The sequence below is a fragment of the Schistocerca serialis genome, chromosome 2 (genome assembly GCF_023864345.2).
Source record: "Schistocerca serialis cubense isolate TAMUIC-IGC-003099 chromosome 2, iqSchSeri2.2, whole genome shotgun sequence".
NCBI classification, from domain to species: Eukaryota; Metazoa; Arthropoda; class Insecta; order Orthoptera; family Acrididae; genus Schistocerca; species Schistocerca serialis.
Window position 1 is genome coordinate 63333576 of NC_064639.1, and position 21261 is coordinate 63354836.

Consider the following 21261-nt stretch of genomic DNA (forward strand, 5'->3'; position numbering starts at 1 on the left):
CTGGTTACCACCTCTAAGCAACATTGCACCACCAGATTTCCAAAGACAGAACGCCCTCCTCAAGGAATACCAAAAATTACTTAAAATCCCCGAGCTTCCAATGCACTCTGACGTTCCTGCACTCCGAATGAAGTGATTAGAATCCAGGCAGCCATCTGTCCTACTGGCAGAATCGCTACAGGCAGCTACTTTCAGCACCAAAAAATAGTGGACAGAAATGTGGAACACTATTGCCCATGAGGAACATCAGACCCTTCGAAGACCTGACACAAGACCAGCCGGTATGGAACCAACGCGACGCACCTGCAAAACAATTAATCTACATCTACATCGATCCACACAGGCCGTGGCATCTGTGCTGAATACCTCTACCGATGAGGACTGTGGGTATGAACACCAGACAATCCATCACATTGTAACAAGCTGTAACAGAAGAGCCTACCATGGGATCTTGGAAGATTTCTTTGAAGTGACAGAGGCAGCCCTTGAATGGATCAACAAATTAAATATTAATTTATAGACTTATATTTTAAATTATAAATTATGAAATAAATATATTTTTGTAAAATTTTGTAAAACTATGTAATCCACATTGCTAGTCGCTGTTCGTATGAAATGCCATGCACTAAATAAATAAATATAAATTCAAATTTCACCAGACACAGAACGTTAGTTTGCAAAGCTTTGAAATCGAGATTGTGATGCCCTTTAGTAACCCAATCATAGCTCACATCATGTGATCTCATCAGCTGTTGACAGCAGATATTCAGAGCATAGGACAATTGATGTAATCATCCAATAGCAACGTCACTGTTAAGTAGCACTAACACACAAATAGGAAAAGTTAATAGTTTAAATTAATATACACAGTGTAGCTACAGGAAATTTAAGCTTTCATGTATAATGTTGATCCTGAAGAATAATAAGCTACAAGAGAAGCTAAGCTTTCACAGGTAATACTGGTCTTTTTTGGTGAGTGTTACACTTTAAGATACATCACACAAATGTGCCAGTAAAATTTAAAATAATGACATAAATGTCAGGTCATCTGGGCTTGAAATTCTTCCAAGTGACCAGTCTTCAAAGTGTTAAGTTTTAAACAAGAATTAAATGCTCTGTGATTTAAGAAATTCATTGCACATTCTCACACATAATATAATTCATCTTGCGTGAAATGAAATTTAATTTGAAAGTAAAACTTTTGCAAAGCACAACTCGCAATATTTTCCTGAGAACTGTTAGAGATAGGTTCACTTCAGCAGTTGGCAGGGAGTGCCAGAAAACAGAAATTATTGTGCTTGCACAGCTACAATGATGCAGGAATCCTGTATGTTTGTACATATAAAGCATTAGGAACTCCTACATCATAAAAGAAGTAGGACATCATAGGATACTCCAACAGTATCAGAATTTCATAAACCATATTAAAATGTATAATTCAGCCAGAATCACACATTTGTATGTCCAGATTCACAGTGAAGTAGCCCTCAACCCGATATTAAGCTATTCACGGTGATTTTTGGGATGTAAACTTTCTTGGGCTACCAGTAATGTACTATCTCATGTTTGGTTCTTTAATATGGCAAAATGCCACATGTGCCAGAAGATGAAAATGTGCACTTGAAATTCGCTGAACAGTTGGAACAATCCCATACTGCTCAATCTCAAACAACTATTGCCTCAGCTGAAAGATTAATAAAAGCCAAATTTCCGTAGCAAGCCAATAACAAGGGGGGGGGGGGGGGGGGAAAAAAAATCAGAAAACTGAAACTAGTAATATACTTCAGCTTTCTGTAATTATGTGAATGTGTTTTAATTCACTTGATAGTGCCCGGCTACAGAAATCCATTTTGTTTTCATTTTATATGGGAGCTGTACGCAAAGAGGAAACAACAAAATCTCTAAATGTAAACTTGGGTCATGTGGACACTACCCCCCTCCCCACCACAACTCAGACTGCTCTGCGCATGCATGAATCTGGCAGCTTGGGCATGCCAGAAAAATTTTTCCAGTTACCATCTGGCTTCAAGTAGCCAGAAGCAGGAGAAGGTACTGCTCATATCCGACTGAACTGCACATGCACATGAGCCCGCTGGCAACTGCTCAAATGAACCTAATGTTAACAGTTGTGATGTCATGCTCATTGGAAGCAGTTTGTTGTGACAAAGTATTGCATAGTCTTTGTCCTAAGACCTTTGACATATTTTGCTGTTGGCAGACGCTTCTGTGTGCACAGTGTTTTGTTGTTGTAAATGGCAATTTTCCTTTGCAACTGAAGTTTTATTTTGGTATTTTTTCTCTCATTTATGTTTTATTGGAGAATAGAAGCTTTCGAAATGTGGTGCTACAGAAGAATGCTGAAGATTAGATGGGTAGATCACATAACTAATGATGAAGTATTGAATAGAATTGGGGAGAAGAGGAGTATGTGGCACAACTTGACAAAAAGAAGGGACCGGTTAGTAGGACATGTTCTGAGGCATCAAGGGATCACCAATTTAGCATTGGAGGGCAGCGTGAAGGGTAAAACTCGTAGAGGGAGACCAAGAGATGAATACACTAAGCAGATTCAGAAGGATGTGGGTTGCAGTAAGGACTGGGAGATGAAGAAGCTTGCACAGGATAGGGTAGCATGGAGAGCTGCATCAAACCAGTCTCAGGACTGAAGACCACAACAACAACAACAACAACAACATGTTTTATTGCTGACAGTATTATTCTGCAGTAGTGGGATACAATAATACTCTCAGTCAAAAACACAAATATTTAACAGAAAACTAAAACAAAGAAAAATTCCCAGAATTCCAAAAAAATCCCGTTTTTCTCGGTTTTCACCTGGATGAAAATATTACCAGGATCTCCCGGATTTCCCAGTTGTCCTGGGTTGCATGCACCCCGAATGATGAATCAACTTCATCCAAAACACAAAGTTAACTAATGATTCCAAACATTTTAAAAGCTGTGGTCTTCTGCTAACCTCCGCTTCCATGAAGTGGCTCCTGAGCTACAATTGCCTTTCCTCTTTTGATTATTTTTAATTATAGATCAGAAACAATCAATTAATTGCACACGTGTACGTATGTTGTGTTTTTAATATTTTCACTCCATGCATGAAGTATATATTAGTGTATCTGTCAGTGCAGTGGTTTAATCTGGAGAGAAGCTTCAAGCTCAGAAACTCTTCAGGTTGTGAACACCTTTTACACCCACTATCAATATTTCCTACTATTTGTCAAACAATGAAAAATTCAGGATGGAATGTAGCAACATTATGAAAAGGAAAGTTGATACTCACCATATAGCTGAGATGCTGAGTCGCAGATAGGCATGATAAAAAGACTGTTCCAAATAAAGGTTTTGGCCCATAAGGCCCTCTTCAAAAATAGATGACAGACAGACATACACACACACACACATATGCAAGCGCAACTCACACATACACAATTGCAGTCTAAGACAACTGTTGCCACACTGCGAGCAGCAGCACCAATGCACGATGGGAGTGGCGACTGGGTGGAGGTAAGGAGGAGGCTGTGTGCAGGGAGGGGGAGGGGTAGTGGGATAGGGGTGGTGGACAGTGCAGTGCTGCTAGGGAATGTGCAGGGAGGGGGTAGGGGCAGCCATGTGCATTCAGGAGATTAGAACCAGGACAGGGGAGAGGTGGGGAGAGGGGGTAGCAAAAAAGGAGAGAACTAAAAGACTAGGAGGGATGGTGGAATGAGGGTTGTACAGTGCTGGAATGGGAACAGGGAGGCCGGATGGCTGAGGACAATGACTAACTAAGGTAGAAGCCAGGAGGGTTACGGGAATGTAGAATATATCACAGGAGAAGTTCCCACCTATGCAATTCAGAACAGCTGGTGCTGATGGGAAGGATCCATATGGCACTGGCTGTGAGGCAGTCATTGAAATGATGGATATCATGTTTTGCAGCATGCTCAGCAACCGAGTGGTCCACTTTTCTTTCGGGCACAGTTTGTCAGTGGCCATTAGTGCAGACAGACAGCTTGTTGGTTGCCATGCCCACATAGAATCAGCACAGTGGTTGCAGCTTAGCTTGTAGATCACATGACTTGTTTCACAGATAGCCCTGCCTTTGATGGATAGGTGATGTTTGTGATCAGACAGGAGTAGATGGTGGTGGGAGGATGTATGGGATAGGTCTTGCATCTACGTCTATTATAGGGGTATGAGCCATGAGGTAAGGGGTTGGGAGCAGTGGTTGTGTAGGGAAGGATGAGTACATTGTGTAGGTTCGGTGGATGGCGGAATGCTGCTCCCAACCCCTTACCTCACGGTTCATACCTCTGTAATAGACCTAGATGCAATACCTGTCCCTTATATACTCCCGCCACCATCTACTCCAGTCCGATCACAAACATCACCTTTCCCATCACAGGCAGGGCTACCTGTGAATCAAATCATGTGATGTACAAGCTAAGCTGCAACCACTGTGATGATTCTATGTGGGCATGACAACCAACAAGCTGTCTGTCCACATGAATTTCCACTGACAAACTGTGGCCAAGAAACAAGTGGACCACTTGGTTGCTGAGCACACTGTCAAACATGACACCTTTCATTTCAATTACTGCTTCACAGCCTGTGCCATATGGGTCCTTCCCACCAACACCAACTTTTCTGAATTGTGCAGGTGGGAACTTTCCCTGCAATATATCCTACATTCCCTCCCCCCTCCCTGCCCCAGCCTGCTCCTTACCCCCACCTAGTCGCCACTCCCATCATGCACTGGTGCTGCTGCTCGGAGTGGGGCTACAGTGGCCTTGGACTGTAGTCATGTGTGCATGAGTAGTGTGTGTGTGTGTGTGTGTGTGTGTGTGTGTGTGTGTGTCTGTCTGTCTGTCTGTCTTCTATTTTTGACAAAGACCTTATGGGCAGAAAGCTTGATTTTGAACAGTCTTTTGTTGTGTCTATCTGCTATTCAGGATCTCTGCTATATGGTGAATAGCAACTTTCCTTTCATAATATTTTCCCACTATTTGTTTTATGTGAACTTTGGACAAACACTAATAAACTTAAAAATATATTTTTATTTTGTTTCAAACAACGGAAAATCCAGGATGGAATGTAACAATACCAGAGAAGGTAAGTTGTTACTCACCATATAGCGGAGATGCTGAGTTGTGATAGGTACAACAAAAAGATTCACACAATTAAACTTTCGGCCATTAAGGCCTTTGTCAGCAGTAGTGACACCTACACACACACACACACACACACACACACACACACACACACACTCATAAACGCAACTTGCACACACGTCTGCATTCTCAGAGAGCTGGCAGTGTGGTTTCAACTCTCTGAGACTGCACACGTGTGTGCATGTTGTGTTTGTATGAGTGTGTGTGTGTGTGTGTGTGTGTGTGTGTGTGTGTGTGTGTGTGTGTGTGTGTGAACGTGTGTTTATGTGCATCTACAGCTGACAAAGACCTTAATGGCCGAAAGCTATAGTTGTGTGAATCTTTTTGTTGTGCCTATCGCGACTCAGCATCTCTAGCATCTCTGCTATATGGTGATTAGGAACTTTCCGTCTGGTTTTTTTTTTTTTTTTAATTTTTTTTTTTTTTGCCCCCCCCCCCCCCCCCCCAAGGATTACCACAAGTTTCCCAAAGTGCAATTCCCTGAAAAATATGTGAGTGGTTTGAAAACTTTTAAAGTTATAGAACCTAGCATGTGGTCCTCAGTAGTGAGTGTTCATCGCAGACAAAGCTATCATGAGGAGTGTCCCAGGGAAGTGAGATAAGACTGCTGTTGTTCCCTACATACATAAATGATTTGGCGGACAGGGTGGCAGCAATCTGAGGTTGTTTGCTGATGATGCTGTGGTGTACAGTAAGGCATCAAAGTTGGTGGACTGTAGGAGGATACAAAATAACCTAGGCAAAATTTCTTCTTAGTGTGATGAATGACCACTAGCTCTCAGTGTAGAAAAATGTATGTTAATGCGAGTGCATAGAGAAAACAAACACACAATGTTCGGATACAGCATTAGTATTGTCCTGCTCGACACAATCGAGCGACTTAAGTATCTGGGGGTAACAATGCAAAGCAATATGAAATGGAATGAGCATGTGAGGACTGTAGTAGGGGAGGCAAATGGTCGACTTCAGCTTATTGGCAGAATTTTGGGAAAGTGTGGTTCATCTGTAGAGGAGACCGCATGCAGGACACTGGTGTGACTCAGTCTCGAGTACTGCTCAAGTGAGTGGGATCTGCAATAAGTGTAGTGGAGGTGCCTCTGGAGATCAAATGGAAGTTTGTGGAGGGAAGGCGATGTTATTTTCAAGGAACACTGTGGAGAAAATGTAGGAAACCGACATCTGAAGCCGACTGCCAAATGATTCTGCTGCTGCCAGTATACATTGTACATACTCACCGAGTGGTGGTAGGTGAACACACACGTATAAAGAAAGGTTTTACATATGCAAGCTTTAGGAGCCAGTGGCTCCTTCTTCTGGCGGAAGGGTTGAAGAGGAAGGAAGAGGGGTGAAGGAAAAGAACTGGGCAGGTTTAGGAAAAGAGGCAGAGTTCAGAAAAGTCACCCAGAAACCTGGGTCAGGGGTGTCTTTTCTGAACTCCTCCCGTTTTCCTAAATGTCTCCAGTTTTTCTCATTCACCTCTTCCTTCCTCTTCAACCCTTCTGCTGTAAGAAGTGCCACAGATCTGAAAGCTTGCATACATAAAACCTTTTGCTTGGTAGGTAGATTTTTTATTTATCCAAAAAACTTATACAACCGTAATGTGAAATACCTTGCTTGTGAAAACTGACACATGAATGTTACACAAACAAAAATGTAAAACACAAGGCATACAAAGAGATGGTAGAAACATTTCTAGATTGTCTTTCAATTATGGACCACAGTGTTATAAAAACTAAGCTACAAAATATGAGGTGATGTTTCAGAAAAAAATGTTCAATTGTATGTGTATGTGTCTTTATAACAACTGAAGGTATTTTAAATCTGCCTTTGCAACTACAATACAAGAAACAACAGTGCCAAACTAGGGAATACCTAAAAGACATGCAAGCAGATGGTATTTCCTGAGGTGGGTGAAATCTGGACATAACATAGCATAAGTAACATCCACAACTTTTTAACAAACTATATTAGATGCAGAAAGCAAGCCAGATTGTAAAAATGTTTCATTGTATACCACTGAAGATATTTTATGTCAATAAAACAAATGCATTTGGTGACAAAAATATGGATTGTCTTGTAGTTGCAAAGATTGATTTAAAATAATAATTTCATAAATAACTTCAGAAAGATGTAAGCGTCTTGAAACAAGTGAGCACCAATAGAATTTTGATTGTACTATGTTCATTATTGTAGGCTATTACCTGTTGTGCTGTGTCCATTTCTTTCGAGAAAAATAGGAGTCGATAATACACAAACTGCCAGTGACTGCCACAATTTAGTTCCCGATGTCATCCATACTTTCTCTCAAGTATATAAACTACTTTCAAAGAGTGAAAATGTACTACAATAAATAAAACGCCTATAAAACACCAAAACTCCTTAAATCCGTTGCCCTCTACCTCAAGCCTGTCCAGAGTGTGCGACAGTCCTAGGTCCACGGATAAATCCTAAAAATCCACTGATCGACACCACACACAAATGGACCCAGCCTGTGGACAGATTGCAGAGACCAGATCCAATGGGCCCATTCATCAGCAAACCCACGACTAAAATCCAGAAAGAGCTTCCTCAGATCTACAGAGGCTCTAGCTGGAACACCACAGTAATGCCGAATTGAACTATGGCGTGCAAGGCTTACAGGTACTGTGGGACAGATTACACCAAGCGAAAGACTACCACCCGGCTACACAGAGAATTGGAATACGTGGAGATCCCTCAACAGACTACGCTCGGGTCTCACGAAATGTAAGAGCAATTTGACTAAATTGGGTTTCCTAGAGGAGCCGCCACTCTGTGAGTGTGGAGCAATGCAGACGACCCTCTACCTGCTCCAGTGTACCCAATGTCCAGCAACATGCACAACAGAAGACCTGGTACACACAACGCCAAATGCAATATTGGTCTCTAACTTCTGGGCGGCAAAAAATAAATAAGTGTCTTGTAAATATATATACACACGACATGTAAATACTGTACATTATTTTATACACTGTAAATGCTTCTCACATGAATAACATGACATACTGCAGCAGTGGCCCACGGTTCTGGTCCGTCTCACAAATCTTCTTGTGCGTGGCCAGCTATTCGTGCCCATATTCACTAGTAACCAAAAGCATGCTGACAAACAGAGACTGTGGTTATCAATCCATGCCACAGATTCCTTGTGTGAATACTCAAGAGAACCACTCCATGCTTAGGAAAGAGGCTGGGAGGGGAGAACTGGTAGGAAGTACAGCGTAGGAATGGGGCATACGACACCCAGCAGCTAGTGACAATGAGTATCCTCTCCATAAGCAAACAATTTCTTCTGTTCAGCAAAAATCAAGACTTTTTAGTGTTTATTTCAAATTTCCATGGCATTTCCCTGACATGTCTGAAATACCCTGATATGCAGAACTTGTGGCAACCTTGTGTTTATATCTCTGCTGAGATACAAGGCTGAGGACTTAGCTGACTATGAAATTCTGTTACAAGCATTACCATTATCATGAGTCTGCAAGAATTTGTTCTCCCTCTTGCCTGCCAAGTATATCCACAATTCTTCCTTTTTGTACCCACAACAGCATGTAATTTTCTTTGCAAAAATAAAATGTGTTCTGCCTATGTAGAACAAAGCTGCAACCCTGAAGAATAATCAAAGTAAAACTGAAAATTGCAACAGAAAAGAGCATCAGAAATGCATAAAAAACTATAAGTCGACTGAATCTTAGACACATATGGGGAAATCAGGTGGTGAAAACATGGTTATGCATGTTACCATGTCCACAGTAGCGAGACCTCAACAAAACTGCATCTAGACTCTTCCGCAGCAGCCAGGAGTTAGAAGAGGAGTATAAATAAAAACAATGACAGTACTGGTGGAAAGTAATGACAGCATATTAAAATGTTCCTATATCACCTGGTACTAGGAGCAACCCAATGTGTACACACATCTACAGCAGCCAAAAGATTAAAACACACAATGTCAACATTTTTTATCCTTGTAGTTATCCCTGACATTTAGTTATTTTATTTTTATATAATACCTTCATTTGGTTTTCCTTTTCTGTTGTGACAAATTTAATGGTGCTAATACAAGTGTAGACAAAACTTGACATGATGATGAGAGGCACAAACTGGGCCATTGCCACCAGCATGGGATCATTGATGTACGGTATATACGGATATCGCTGTAGCCTCACTTCTGGCAGATCTTCCCAGCTCATATTAGAAACGTACTGTATTATAGATGCAGAGACTGCATACTGAAGTTTAATAAATCCTTGGGAACAGTAGTCTGAAAAAGAAAGAAAGTTTAGAAATACATGATTTCATGTAATCTTCTTATGTATATCAAATGAGAAGGAACAATGGATACAAATGAAAGAGAATAAGAGTCACCTGAGTACATGCATAAATCACTGATTTAAAGTACAGCAGATAACGTACCAGAGATACATACACTGTGTCAAATAAAGAACAAAAATCTTAATTTACAAAAATCATTACAAATCTGTTTCATTACTCTACAAATACATCTTCATCACCATTTAAAAATTCCATGAGTGAATAATAAAATTTTTGTACTAGGATGGCATATAATATTATCTTCATACTTGAAAGTTTTCATTATCAATTTATTATAAATTTTTATAGTCATGTATTGAAGAGTCTGAGAGCAGAGTTTCAGTTTAAAATGAGATGCCGGTATGATATTATCTTTGTTTCTTGAAAATGCTTTTTATACATAATTCTGGACTGGTATGGATAAAGACAAACAGTTCATAAATGTAAATATATGGAATAGTTAAAATATTTAGATACGTGAATAAAGGTTAGCATGACTCTCTAGATTTGATATTACACATATTTCTAATAACAGGTTTTTAAATTAGTAACATTCTATTTACATGACTTGCATTCCCTAAAAACATTATTCCGTATCTTTCAATCACTTCAAAGTATCTGTGATTAACTTCAAAGCAGCTGTGGTGAACAACTTTCCTAGGCTCAATGTCACTTGCGTAAGGAAATATTGTCACTACAAATGCAAGACCATTTAGTTTGTTTGCTAAATAGCTATATGTGAAGACCAGGATAATTTTTTTCCTAGAAACATCCTCAGGACTCTGACAGATTCTGCTTCCCTAAGTTGCTGGCTTTTACGGGTAATGGAGAACCCACTTCATTTTGTTGTTCACTTTTAAATTGTCTAAGGCTTTTTTTTTTTCATGTTAAGTTTTCGTTCAATGCTCTAAACTCTTTAGGATGTCAATGTCTTTTTGGGGAATTTGTTCTGTGGTCACACTTTCAATGAGTACAGATGTGTCATCTGCAAATAAAACTGGATGGGATGTTATATTTAGAGATAAATCATTTACATCAAAGAAAAACAGGATTAGGCCTAAGGTGGAACTTTGTACAACTCCCTCAGAAATAATTTTCCAATCTGAGAAACAATTTCCTGTATCTGATGTTACAACTATCCTTTGCTTTCTGTCTGTTAATTTTAAACCATAAGCACTGTCGTTTACTCTGCATCTTTCTAATTTACATAACAGTAGAGAGTGTTTTACACAGTCAAAAGTCTTCGTGAGATCACAGAAAATTCCTGTGATTTTTTGGGATTTGTCCAGAGATAAGCAAATTTTCTCAATATATTTGTTGATGGTACATATCATACTATATTAGATTTTGCCGTGAAATTTTGGATCTGTTTTGCAACAACTTTTTCAAGTACTTCTGAAAATATTGAGAGAAGACTTACTAGTTGGTAGTTTCCTACATCTTCTTTTGAGCCATTCTTAGACCATCTAGGGAAGCATCCTTCTTCACATGACTGATTTATTATTTCTGATAAGGGTCCTGATATTATACTAGAAACTGTTTTAATTACTCTGGTTGGCAGTTCGTTCCATTCAGTCAAATTTTTATTTTTAAGGAAGAATACTATTTTTTCTACATCTTCAGTTGTAATTCATTCAAACTGAGTTATAACTTGCCTGTTATCATGACTGAAATAAGGTGTGACTATATAGAGGATACCTCATACACTGTGTTGAATAAAAAAAAATCTTGAAAAGAATAGTTTCTGAGTGTCAACAAACATAAGTATTCAGAGTCTCATTGCTGAAATAATATAATTCCTTCTTCCACCACACTGAATAATGAGAATTATTTGAAGCTTCAATTATTATTTTTTCCATTAACTATCAATAGTAAAATTATCTTTTATTTCAAATAAATGGGCAAAAATGACAAAATCAACTAAACACCACGTCAGTAAGACAAATCGTGATAAAATCTGAAACTGAGAGGCCTCTTGCTTTATAGAGGAGAAACATGTTCATTAGGAACAGAAACACAATTTCATGTTCTACATTAATAACCAAAAGGTTTGTATTCTAACAGAATACTGCAAAGCAACCTTTCCCTTTACTTTCACCCTTTTCACCTTACGCCTTCACTTGCGTCAACCACACCGTGGTAAAAGGAGGGATTGAGGCAGGGAGTGAATCCTTTTAGAAGGCGAAGGACAGGTGACGGGAGGGAAGAGAGGTAGATAAAACATTGTGACACGGTGACCACCTACTCAATAGTGTGGAAATTTGATGCAGTGGGGATTCTGCTCAGTGCAGATCTGACAAGTCCACAGATGTATGCGGCAAGAGATGTCACCAGACGGGTTGAGCAATTCCCACAAATTATGAGCTGATGGTTTTTCACAGAGAAGGCAACTGATGGATACACTGTGTTACAGCAGCTCCACATTCGACAGTGTGCACTGAATGGTGTGTTCTGAAATACTTGGGACTGCACAAGCAACATATTCTGTCATCAGATCTGCCACAGATTGCCACCTATACTGCTTTACAGAATGGACAAACTTCTGACATCCACATTCTGTTATGAGGAGTGAACGTCTGACAACTTGTCTACTTGTGATTTCACTGTCCTTCAACAATTTTCTATAGATGCTCATGACTTTAGTACATGAACAGTCAATCAGCTTTGCTGTGTCTGAAATACTTGCACCCAGTTAGCAGACCTTTGTGAAAGTTGCTCACATCTGCGGATTTCCCAGTTTGCAGCCCCTATCGTCACTAGAATAATTCCCCATTCCGGTCTGCTCTATTTATATACTTTGCTTATATGCGTTACATGTCTGCAATGCCACTAGGCAGCACTCATCACAGTGAGCAGTGACCGTGATGTTCCCCTTACTGGTTTTCCATTCAGTTCCATTTAGTGTGAAGTCTCCTATCTTGACGTGCTGCAATATTATTCTGAAAAAGGATAGTACCAAAATGATGTAGACAACACAGCAGTGGAGTTTAAAGTGGCCTCTCCCACTTTATTAGCATTATAATGCTTCTGGACGGCCAGTTGCAGTTGTACAGTACATTGTTTAAACAGGCATAGAGAAGTGCACCTCTTCCTAAGTCAATAAATCCAAAAGAGCAATAATTTTGGCATTAATTGGTGGTACAGCATTTGTTGAACTTCACAATGGCATGACTTGCAGTGACAGAAATATAAGTCACAGTGCACACGATATAATTCATAATAAAGTCACCAGAAATAATCACAGTATCTGTGAGACTGATGAGCTGCGTTAGCGTAATGGTTAAAGTGTTTGGCTGCTAAGCGAAAGATTCTGAGTTCAAACCTTGTTCTGTGTTCCTCCCCCCATGAACCATGGGCCTTGCCATTGGTGGGGTATCTGTTGAGAGGCCAGACAAATGTGTGGGTCCTGAAGAGAGGCAGCAGCCTTTTCAGTAGTTGCAGGGGCAACAGTTTGGATGATTCACTGATCTAGCCTTGTAACACTAACCAAAACGGCTTTGCTGTGCTGGTACTGCGAACGGCTGAAAGCAAGGGGAAACTACAGCTGTAATTTTTCCCGAGGGCATGCAGCTTTACTGTATGGTTAAATGATGATGGCGTCCTCTCGGGTAAAATATTCCGGAGGTAAAATAGTCCCCCATTCGGATTTCCGGGTGGAGACTACTCAAGAGGACGTTGTTACCAGGAGAAAGAACACTGGCGTTCTACGGATCGGAGCGTGGAATGTCAGATCCCTTAATCGGGCAGGTAGTATAGAAAATTTCAAAAGGGAAATGGATAGGTTAAAGTTAGATATAGTGGGAATTAGTGAAGTTTGGTGGCGGGAGGAACAAGACTTTTGGTCAGGTGAATACAGGGTTATAAATATAAAATCAAATAGGGGTAATGCAGGAGTAGATTTAATAATGAATAAAAAAATATGTGTGCAGGTAAGCTGCTACAAACAGCATAGTGAACGCATTATTGTGGCCAAGATAGCCACAAAGCCCATGCCTACTACAGTAGTACAAGTTTATATGCCAACTAGCTCTGCAGATGATGAAGAAATTGAAGAAATGTATAAGGAGATAAAAGAAATTATTCAAATAGTGAAGGGAGACGAAAATTTAATAGTCATGGGTGACTGGAATTCGGTAGTAGGGAAAGGAAGAGAAGGAAACGTAGTAGGTGATTATGGATTGGGGGGAAGAAATGAAAGAGGAAGCTGTCTGGTAGAATTTTGCACAGAGCACAACTTAATCATAGCTAACACCTGGTTCAAGAATCATAAAAGAAGGTTGTATACATGGAAGAAGTCTGGAGATACTGACAGGTTTCAGATAGATAATATAATGGTAAGACAGAGGTGGAGGAACCAGGTTTTAAATTGTAAGACATTTCCAGGGCCAGATGTGGACTCTGACCACAATCTATTGCTTATGAATTGTAGATAAAAACTGAAGAAACTGCAAAAAGATGGGAATTTAAGGAGATGGGACCTGGATAAACTGACTAAACCAGAGGTTGTACAGAGTTTCAGGGAGAGTATAATGGAAAAATTGACAGGAATGGGGGAAAGAAATACAGTAGAAGAAGAATGGATAGCTTTGAGGGAGGAAGTAGTGAAGGCCGCAGAGGATCAAGTAGGTAAAAAGACGAGCGCTGGTAGAAATCCTTGGGTAACAGAAGAAATATTGAATTTAATTGATGAAAGGAGAAAATATAAAAATGCAATAAATGAAGCAGGCAAAAAGGAATACAAACGTCTCAAAAATGAGATTGACAGGAAGTGCAAAATGGATAAGCAGGGATGGCTAGAGGACGAATGTAAGGATGTAGAAGCTTATCTCACTAGGGGTGAGATAGATACTGCCTACAGGAAAATTAAAGAGATCTTTGGAGAAAAGAGAACCACTTGTATGAATATCAAGAGCTCAGATGGAAACCCAGTTCTAAGCAAAGAAGGGAAAGCTGAAAGGTGGAAGGAGTATATAGAGGGTCTATACAAGGGAATGTACTTGAGGACAGTATTATGGAAATGGAAGAGGATGTAGATGAAGATGAAATGGGAGATATGATACTGCGTGAAGAGTTTGACAGAGCACTGAAAGACCTGAGTCAAAACAAGGCCCCGGGAGTAGACAACATTCCATTAGAACTACTGACCGCCTTGGGAGAGCTAGTCCTGACAAAACTCTACCATCTGGTGAGCAAGATGTATGAGACCAGCGAAATACCATCAGACTTCAAGAAGAATATAATAATTCCAATGCCAAAGGAAGCAGGTGTTGACAGATGCAAAAATTAAGTGTAAGTGTCATATCAGCACACACTCCACTGCAGATTGAAAATTTCATTCTTGGAGCAGAAAGAAGGTCACAAAAGAATCACATTAAGATGGCTTCAATGTTATCAAACAGAAGCAGAACTGTTTCTGATAAGGACTGTTGTACTTCATGAAACCTGTATGCAAGATTTTGAGCCAGAACTGAAGTCTCAGCCATCACAATGGAAAAATCCCAACTTACACAACTGTCAAAATTCCACTGCCAACAATCAAAGGTGAAACAGATCTTTCCATATGACGTGAATGAAGTCACATCTATAGACAGAGTGTTGCACGGGACATTTGCAGTTAACAGACACATGCTACAAGCTGTTTCTGCAAATATTTTGCACCCAAAAATTCGTCAAAGAAGGCCTGAGATGTTTGCATGTGGTGACCGTATTTTGGACGATAATGCAAGACTGCACATTGCCCTACCAGTGAGAGAAATGCTCGACAAATATGGATCGAAAATATTTCTCCACCAACTGTACAGTCCTGATATGAGCCCACCAGGCTTTGATTTCTTTCCCAAATTGGAGGAAGAATTCAGCAGAAAACCTTTTGGTACAATAGATGAAGATTCCAGTGAGATAAGCCCAGTAGTCAGACAGCCCAACAATGGAGCTGCCCTACCCAAAATACAGAAGTTGCCAAAAGACTGGGAAGGCTTCATACGCAAAACTGGAAATTATTATTAAGGCCTGTAAAGGTACTTCGTAAAATAAATTAGTTTTTTCAGTTCCATCTTACAGTGCCCAGGACTTTTGAAATGACCCTTGTATTATCTCTAACAGTTTGGATATAATCAAATGCAATGAGGACAGTATACACAATGTGACAACCTAGTGAAGAGATTTCATTAATACAAATATATTTTTATGTACTATATTGATATAACATTATATTCATACACATACGAATAATACTCATACATCTACATGTGATGTTCTTTGAGGAAACAAAATTTTGGTCCTTTCAATGGTGTAAAAAATTGCATTACATCTACATCTATGCTGGATATGTCAAGCATGTTCTAAAGTGGACAAAAGATGTGGAAAATCAGTTGTTCAAGAGTAGAGTTCATTTTCGCTAAATATGTGTAAGCTGACCAGATTTGTTTTTAACTAAGAGAATATTAAAGTAACAGTAATTAAGCCTGACAATGCCTATCATTAGACAAACAGAATTCCAGCGTGTTACTCTTCAAACTGGTTATCTACATTTACGTCCACATCTGGAGAGCCTAGCAAAAGGGGCTTCCTCCGCTACCACATGTTACTTTTTCCCATTCCATTATCTCATGGAACACAGGAAGAATGATTCCATAAATGCCTCATCTTTGCTGTAATTAATCACAGCTTGTCTTCCATGCTGCTACTAACAGCTTAACTTTTCCCCATGAAGGTATCTGCTCATACGATGCAGACTTCCATGGCTGGTGCTTGCATCCCTGGAGTTCTTTTTTTTTGTGCGTTCCTGAATATGCTCACACATTTTACGAACAGTATTTCATTACAGATAACTGCATATTCAAAAAGTCAGATGTTGCTATTAATACTGTTTGCTACATCATTAATATACAACATGAATAGCAAGGATTCCAAAACACTTCTCAGGGGAACTCCTAAAGTTACTTCTATGCCTTTCTCCCACCAAGATAAAATGTCAGGTCCTCCCTAGTGAAGAATTCTTAGTCCGGAAACAAATTTTATTTGATACTCTATGTGACTGAATTGTCTTTAAAAGGGTTGGCGTGGGAGCTTTTTGGAAGTCAAGAAATACTGCACCTACTCAATTACCTCGATCCACGGCTTTCAGGATATCAAGTGAGAAAGCACTGTTGGGTTTCCCATAATCGATGTTCTTGGAATATGTGCCGGTTGTCATGGATAAGGTCATTTGTTCGAGATACCTCATCATGTTTGGGCTCTGAATATGTTCTGAGGCTCTATGAACAGATGAATGTCAAGGGTACCAGACAGCAGTTTTGTGGTTCACTTCTGCCAGACTTATTGTGCTAAGGCAGGCTATGGTATATTCATACCATACGACTCTTTAGTGAAGCTGCATTATCAGCACCACAAATGTACAAATGGAGCTTTTCTCCCCACCATTCAGAGCAGGGCTTTAGAACTGGAAGAGAGACAGTGCTTTGATCTACAACGAAAAAATTGTAAGTCACAGGGTGTTTGGAAGCATGGTAGGTACAAAGGATCTCGGTACAAAGCATCTGGTGAAGCTGTACATGAGATCAAGCACAAATCAGCCTTTGGGTATGTGGGGAATGCAGAATGCATGTTATTTCACAGAAACTGCTATTTTGAACAATACAGTGTTCCAGTAACTTGAATTCATTCTCATTTAATTGTAATTCTCAATTTAAGGCTCATCTGACAACTTAACGCCTGATCCAGGTCGGTCCACATGAAATTAACCACTAGTCTGATATATGACATCTCAGATTTTGGTAGGTTTTTCTGCTTTCACAGTGCTAGTTGCTCACAAGCAAATCCCCAAAGTACAGTTTTTGCACCTTTCACTTTCGAGTTGTTAATTTTTTTCAAATTTTGGAAATTTTGCAATGTTTTTAAATCTTAAAATCAACAAATATCAAAAACTGTTTGACCTACAGATTTACAATTTTGCACCATTTTATTTAGTTTCTTGTTGTTGTTGTTGTCTTCAGTCCTGAGACTGGTTTGATGCAGCTCTCCATGCTACTCTATCCTGTGCAAGCTTCTTCATCTCCCAGTACTAACTGCAACCTACATCATTCTCAATCTGCTTAGTGTACTCATCTCTTGGTCTCCCTCTACGATTTTTACCCCCCAAGCTGCCCTCCAATGCTAAATTTGTGATCCCTTGATGCCTCAGAACATGTCCTACCAACTGATCCCTTCTTCTTGTCATGTTGTGCCACAAACTCCTCTTCTCCCCAATTCTATTCAATACCTCCTCATTAGTTATGTGATCTGCCCACCTAATCTTCAGCATTCTTCTGTAGCACCACATTTCGAAAGCTTCTATTCTCTTCTTGTCCAAACTATTTATCGTCCATGTTTCACTTCCATACAAGGCTACACTCCATGCAAATACTTAAAGAAACGACTTCCTGACACTTAAATCTATACTCGATGTTAGCAAATTTCTCTTCTTCAGAAACGCTTTCCTTGCCATTGCCAGTCTACATTTTATATCCTCTCTAATTCGACCATCATCAGTTATTTTGCTCCCCAAATAGCAAAACTCCTTTACTACTTTAAGTGTCTCATTGCCTAATCTAATTCCCTCAACATCACTCGACTTAATTCGACTACATTCCATTATCCTCATTTTGCTTTTGTTGATGTTCATCTTACATCCTCCTTTCAAGACACTGTCCATTCAGTTCAACTGCTCTTCCAAGTCCTTTGCTGTGTCTGACAGAATTACAATGTCATCGGCGAACCTCAACGTTTTTATTTCTTCTCCATGGACTTTAATACCTACTCTGAATTTTTCTTTTGTTTCCTTTACTGCTTGCTCAGTATACAGATTGAATAACATGCGGGACAGGCTACAACCCTGTCTCACTCCCTTCCCTACCGCTGCTGCCCTTTCATGCCCCTCGACTCTTATAACTGCCATCTGGTTTCTGTACAAATTGTAAATAGCCTTTCGCTCCCTGTATTTTGCCCCTGCCACCTTTAGAATTTGAAAGAGAGTATTCCAGTCAACATTGTCAAAAGCTTTCTATAAATCTACAAATGCTAGAAATGTAGGTTAGCTTTTCCTTAATCTATTTTCTAAGATAAGTCGTAGGGTCAGTATTGCCTCACATGTTCCAACATTTCTGCAGAATCCAAACTGATCTTTGCCAAGGTCAGCTTCTACCAGTTTTTCCATTTGTCTGTAAAGAATTTGCGTTAGTATTTTGCAGCTGTGACTTATTAAACTGATAGTTTGGTAATTTTCACATCTGTCAACACCTGCTTTCTTTGGGATTGGAATTATTATATACTTACTGAAGTCTGAGGGTATTTCGCCTGTCTCATACATCTTGCTCACCAGATGGTAGAGTTTTGTCAGGACTGGCTCTCCCAAGGCCGTCAGTAGTTCCAATGGAATGTTGTTACTCCCGGGGCCTTGTTTCGACTCAGGTTTTTCAGTCCTCTGTCAAACTCTTCACACAGTATCGTATCTCCCATTTCTTCTTCATCTACATCCTCTTCCATTTCCATAATATTGTCCTCAAGTACATCGCCCTTTATAGAATCTCTATATACTCCTTCCACCTTTCAGCTTTCCCTTCTTTGCTTAGAACTGGGTTTCCATCTGAGCTCTTGATATTCATGCAAGTGGTTCTCTTTTCTCCAAAGATCTCTTTAACTTTCCTGTAGGCAGTATCTATCTTACCCCTAGTGAGATAAGCCTCTACATCCTTACATTTGTCCTCTAGCCATGCCTGCTTAGCCATTTTGCATTTCCTCTCGATCTCACTTTTGAGACGTTTGTATTCCTTTTTGCCTGCTTCATTAACTGCATTTTTGTATTTTCACCTTTCATCAATTAAATTCAATATTTCTTCTGTTACCCAAGGATTTCTACCAGCGCTCGTCTTTTTACCTACTTGATCCTCTGCTGCCTTCACTACTTCATCCCTCAGAGCTACCCATTTGTCTTCTACTGTATTTCTTTCCCCCATTCCTGTCAATTGTTCCCTTATGCTGTCCCTGAAACTCTGTACAACCTCTGGTTTAGTCAATTTATCCAGGTCTCACCTCCTTAAATTCCCACCTTTTTCCAACTTCTTCAGTTTTAATCTACAGTTCATAACCAATTGATTGTGGTCCGAGTCCACATCTGGCCCTGGAAATGTCTTACAATTTAAAACCTGGTTCCTAAATCTCTGTCTTACCATTATATTATCTATCTGATACCTTCTAGTATCTCCAGGATTCTTCCATGTATACAACCTTCTTTTATGATTCTTGAACCAAGTGTTAGCTATGATTAAGTTATGCTCTGTGCAAAATTCTACCAGACGGCTTCCTCTTTCATTTCTCTCCCTCAATCCATAATCACCCACTATGTTTCCTTCTCTCCTTTTTCCTACTCTCGAATTCAAGTCACCCATGACTATTAAATTTTCGTCTCCCTTCACTACCTGAATAATTTCTTTTATCTCATCATATATTACATCTATTTCTTCATCATCTGCAGAGCTAGTTGGCATATAAACTTGTACTACTGTATTAGGCGTGGGCTTCGTGTCTATCTTGGCCACAATAATGCGTTCGCTATGCTGTTGATAGTAGCTTACCCGCACTCCTATTTTTTTTATTCATTATTAAACCTACTCCTGCATTACCCCTATTTGATTTTGTATTTATAACCCTGTATTCACCTGACCAAAAGTCTTGTTACTCCTGCCACCGAACTTCACTAATTCCCACTATATCTAACTTCAACCTATCAATTTCCCTTTTGAAATTTTCTATACTACCTGCCCGATTAAGGGATCTGACATTCCACGCTCCGATCCGTAGAACGCCAGTTTTCTTTCTCCTGATAACGGCATCCTCTTGAGTAGTCCCCGCCCGGAGATCCGAATGGGGGACTATTTTACCTCTGGAATATTTTACCCGAGAGGACGCCATCATCATTTAACCATACAGTAAAGCTGCATGCCCTCGGGAAAAATTACAGCTGTAGTTTCCCCTTGCTTTCAGCCGTTCACAGTACCAGCACAGCAAGGCCGTTTTGGTTAGCGATGCAAGGCCAGATCTCTCAATCATCCAGACTGTTGCCCCTGCAACTACTGAAAAGGCTGCTGCCCCTCTTCAGGAACCACACATTTGTCTGGCCTCTCAACAGATACCCCTCCGATGTGGTTGCACCTACGGTACGGCCATCTGTATCGCTGAGGCACGCAAGCCTCCCCACCAACGGCAAGGTCCATGGTTCATGGGGGTAGATTTAGTTTCTTATAAGCTTAAAAATGTGAGCTACTTGATTATATTATAATTATTATTATTATTATTATTATTATTGGCGAATTCTCCCCAGAAATGGTAGGTGTTAAGCAAATAACTCGATTAATTTTTCTTTGACTTCTTCTTGTTCTTCCAATAGACTTTCATACTTTCCAAAAAGCCTTGTTTATGGTCATCTGATCACTTTGGTTTTCTTTTGGTTGCTCTAACAAAACTTCCTTTTGGCTTTACGTCCTTTTGAATTTCATCTAGCCAAGGTGTGGAATTCTTAAGTGAGGTTACATAATCTATTATTCTCTTCGTCAATCATTTTTCAGGTAGTTGGCTGAGATGGCCAAAGAATTTTGTTCACCTTCTCCTAATATCAATTTCAATGTTTGGAAACTTTTCTGTTGTTTTAATTGCTTGTACCCTACAACCGTCTTGGGTATGTCTTCCTCCTAGAATTTTCCTGATGATCTTTCTCTCTTCTTTTTTGATGTCTCAA

General features: G+C 39.8%; 1 protein-coding gene across 1 annotated transcript in view; it reads right to left on the minus strand.

Annotated features, from left to right (window-relative positions):
• LOC126455728 (phospholipid-transporting ATPase ABCA3) overlaps positions 1–21261 on the minus strand; it is a 526358-nt gene that overhangs the window by 473859 nt on the left and 31238 nt on the right. The window contains exon 2 of the mRNA XM_050091496.1: positions 9191–9441. Coding sequence (XP_049947453.1) covers positions 9191–9441 — 251 coding nt within the window. The remainder of the gene's footprint in view (positions 1–9190; positions 9442–21261) is intronic.